Here is a 3,906-nt window from a genome sequence, read left to right as displayed (position 1 = left end):
ATTCACAAGATGTTTATCTTTAATTTGCTGTATTGGACTTGTGATTTCATGAAATTATATTATATGATATCCCTGTCCCGTTAGGCTAGGCTATGCTAGTCAGCTTTTTTGATGAGGATGCTCCCGGATCCGGGATGGGTATCACTGAAAGGTTATTAAACAGTAATTCCGATCATAGATTTTGCATGTATGAACTACAGATTGACACATCCAGCCCAAAGCGGGAGGTTTAAAAAATACTTAGTAGTCGCCAAAGGTCAGTTGCATGTCTTTAAGGAATGATATATTCACCGACTACATGGGAGCAAAATATTTATTGTACATAAAAGACAATTACGGCAATTCAGGTTCAATTCATTCAGTTAACAAAGTATTATGTACAGGAAGAAAATGTATGGTTAGTGACTGGGGTAGAAAGCAAGCTTGATGAACAGAAAATATGAGGCATATGCTGCATTCATGACAGGTCGGAACTAAGAAACTCAGAAATGTACAACTTGGAACTCGTTGTAGAAAGATGATACCCAAGTTTCCCACTTGGAAAGTATCAAAATCAACCAATAGGAAGCTCTATGCAAATAACTTAATTTTACCTCTGAGGTTCCCAGTTTCCGACTTGCAGTGGTGGAAAAAGTACTCAAAAGTCATACTTGAGTAAAAGTAAAGATACCTTAATAGAAAATGACTCAAGTAAAACTGAAAGTCACCCAGTAAAATTCTACTTGAGTAAAAGTCTAAAAGTATTTGGTTTTAAATATACTTAAGTATTAAAAGTAAACGGAATTGCTAAAATGTAATTAAGTATCAAAAGAATAATTTAAAATACCTTATATTTTGCAAACCAGACAGCACAACTATTATTATTATTTGTATTTTTTTACGGATAGCCAGGGGCACACTACAACACTCTGCCATTAATTTACAAACAAAGCATTTGTGTTCAGTGAGTCCGTCAGATCAGAGGCAGTAGGGATGACCAGGGATGTTCTCTTGATAAGTGCGTGAATTGGACCATTTTCCTGTCAAAATGTAACAAGTACTTTTGGGTGTCAGGGAAAATGTGTGGAGTAAAAAGTACATTATATTCTTTAAGAATGTAGTGAACTAAAAGTAAAAGTTGTAAAAAACATAAATAGTAAAGTACAGATACACCAAAAAACTACTTAAGTAGTACTTTAAAGTATTTTTCCTTAAGTACTTTACACCACTGCAGACTTGTCATGAAAGCAGTATTATTCTAATGTTTGGTAGGTTGGCATGGTCATTATGACAGACAATTCACAGACAGTCTATCATTTAAGGCATACATTCTTATTCAACACATGGTTAGATTTCCAACAGCTCATATTTTCAATGTCCTTATTAATAAACAATTGATCAAAAAAAAATTTTTCTCAATGTCCAATTAAATAATAACGAACCAACCTATCATAAGATGAATGCACTAAAAGTAAGTCGCTTTGGATAAAAGCATATGCTAAAGAACAAAAATGTTTTTAAAAATTCAGTTCAGGAGTTCCGGCCTGTGTTTGCGCTGGTGCAACTTCAGATGGTCCAGTCGTTTGAAGCGGAGTCCACACACAGCGCAGCAGTACGGTCTCTCCCCGGTGTGGATGCGCAGGTGCACTTTCAAAATGTCTGCGCGTGTGAAGCTCTTGTCACACATAGTGCAGCGGTGAGGTTTCTCCTGCGTGTGAATGCGCTGATGCAGCTTGAGGTTCCAGAGCCGACTAAATTTGTTCCCACAGATGGAGCAGCAGTAGGGCTTGTCTGTCGTCTGGCTGCACTTGTGCCTCTTCAGGTCGGAGAAGGAGGTGAAGCCCTTGCCGCAGTGGCTGCAGAGGTGGAGTCCCTCTGCCTGGTGAACCCGCTGGTGGACCTTGAGGTTGCAGGCCTGGGTGAAGGTCTTACCGCACTGGGTGCAGGAGTATGGAGGCCCAGATCCTGACTCTCTACCAGTTTTGTGTGTCTGCTTGTGGGACTTGAGGGAACCAAAGTCTGGGAAGGTCATGGTACATTGATTGCAGGCATGACGCCTCCCCCCTCCTCCTTTTACCTGCTCTTGTGAATGATCGCTGAGGTTTAAAGAGTGTCCAAAGTTGCCAGCAGCACCATACAGGCTCTCTGTGTTGTTGTGGGCAGAGCTTCCAGAGTGGATGGAGGTTAGCCCCCTGTGGCCAGCTCTGTTACCCGACTCTGGGACACCGTGTTCAGGGTACAAGACACTGGAGTCCTGCAGGTACCCCTCCTCGTTTATCAACAGGCAGTTCCGGTCTCCCACCTCAGGGTGGGGGGGTGGCGTTGGCGACCCCACCTGCTCCCTCCGGCTCTGATGGGAGCCAGGCATGTGGGAGCGATGGTGATGGTCTCCCCCCTCAGACCCCCCCAGATTCACCTGGTAGTGACCCACAGCTCCGTAGCTCAGCGCCCCCAGACGAGACGGAGAACCAGGAAGCCTTCCCAGCCCTTCCATGTCTAGAAGATGGTCGCTACCACCATCACCACTGTAACCAGACTTCTCAAAGGCGCCCCCAAGGTCCTCCATGCTGTAACGAGGGCGGTAGAGAGGGTCGGTGTGGTCCTCTGCCTCTCCCTCGGGGCCCGGTGGTTCAGGTCCCTGGTCTAGAGCGGACCCCCAGTCATCCTGGCACCGCTGTAGATCCTGCTGAATAAAACTCTTACTGGGCCCCGAGACGTCTGAACCATCAGCCCCTGAAAACACAGGGGACATGAGGCATTAGAAGCATTAATATTTAAGACATTATAATTACTAGAAACGGTAGTAGAGTAACTGTAATGTTAAATGTTTACTTATAGCTTCAAGTTGACTTTACATGTATAATAATGAATACATTTTAAATGACACAGCATACTATAAAAGTTACTCTCGTTATCATTCTCATCATCATAAAAGGTAGGCAATTGTCTGTGTTATGTTTGTTGTACACTCCTGACTCACCGTCCAGGCAGAACTCCCATCTCTCCTGTAGCTCAGTGTTGTGGAGAGCCTCCTCTTTCAGCAGGCTGTCCAGCTTCTGACCTCCGACCTCTGTGGACTGGAAGAGCAAATGATTCTAACTAAATGATGGATAAACTGACAGTGAGTGAATAGAGCTGACATGATGGTTCTATATTCAGAATTCTCCTCTGGGACCCCCAGACATCTCACAACTTTGTCGTAGCCCTGAACTAGCATACCTGATTCAAGTAGTGAAGGGCTTGATGATTCGTTGACAAGTTGAATCAGGTGTTTTAGTTCTGTAACAGTTCAAATATGAGGAGAGGTTTGAAAAAGGCTGCCCAATTCTTCCTCACAATTCTAATATGTTCTTAAAAATATATTTCTAACTGGGCATTTTGTAACACTGCACCCTCCACTCTTCCAAGGTGTTTAGTAGTTACAAGAGGTTCTCCTAGGGCTGGTGGCCTTTGCCTCCATGTGTTTAGTCAGTCCCCTACCTACCTCAGAGATTCTCCTAGGGCTGGTGGCCTCAGCCTCCATGTGTTTAGTCAGTCCCCTACCTACCTCAGAGATTCTCCTAGGGCTGGTGGCCTCAGCCTCCATGTGTTTAGTCAGTCCCCTACCTACCTCAGAGATTCTCCTAGGGCTGGTGGCCTCAGCCTCCATGTGTTTAGTCAGTCCCCTACCTACCTCAGAGATTCTCCTAGGGCTGGTGGCCTCAGCCTCCATGTGTTTAGTCAGTCCCCTACCTACCTCAGAGGTTCTCTTAGGGCTGGTGGCCTCAGCCTCCTCCAGATCATTGAAGGTTGTTTCCCTGGCCACGCCCCCACAGCTGCTCCACTCCTCCCCTGGTACCTTCTCCTGCTTCAGGCCACGCCCCCTCTCCACACCTGGCACCAGGTAAACAAAGAGAACATTTCATTTGGAGTAAAAGGAAAGTAACA

General features: G+C 44.9%; 1 protein-coding gene across 1 annotated transcript; it reads right to left on the bottom strand.

Moving 5' to 3' along the window:
* Window positions 1-299: 299 nt before the first annotated feature.
* On the bottom strand, window positions 300-3,643 carry LOC139567446 (zinc finger protein 227-like). Its single transcript, XM_071388787.1, has 3 exons — window positions 3,464-3,643; window positions 2,960-3,056; window positions 300-2,712 (listed from the first exon to the last, which is right to left on the bottom strand). Exons 1-3 carry the CDS (start codon window positions 3,626-3,628, stop codon window positions 1,505-1,507), a joined length of 1,470 nt encoding a protein of 489 aa, XP_071244888.1. The 5' UTR covers window positions 3,629-3,643; the 3' UTR covers window positions 300-1,504.
* Window positions 3,644-3,906: the final 263 nt, after the last annotated feature.

This window comes from Salvelinus alpinus, unplaced genomic scaffold (genome assembly GCF_045679555.1).
Source record: "Salvelinus alpinus unplaced genomic scaffold, SLU_Salpinus.1 scaffold_613, whole genome shotgun sequence".
In the NCBI taxonomy this organism is placed as follows: Eukaryota; Metazoa; Chordata; class Actinopteri; order Salmoniformes; family Salmonidae; genus Salvelinus; species Salvelinus alpinus.
The sequence above is the reverse complement of the archived record's forward strand: the minus strand, read 5'-3'. Positions and strand labels throughout refer to the sequence as shown.

What these genes read in the sequence shown, in the direction of transcription:
- LOC139567446 (XM_071388787.1), bottom strand. Translation starts at nt 3,628, where the DNA reads ATGGAGGCTGAGGCCACCAGCCCTAGGAGAATCTCTGAGGTAGGTAGG. An exon ending in GCCCTAGGAGAATCTCTGAG is followed by an intron (nt 3,057 to 3,463) that starts GTAGGTAGGGGA and finishes TTGCTCTTCCAG; the next exon opens with TCCACAGAGGTCGGAGGTCA. An exon ending in ATGGGAGTTCTGCCTGGACG is followed by an intron (nt 2,713 to 2,959) that starts GTGAGTCAGGAG and finishes CTGTGTTTTCAG; the next exon opens with GGGCTGATGGTTCAGACGTC.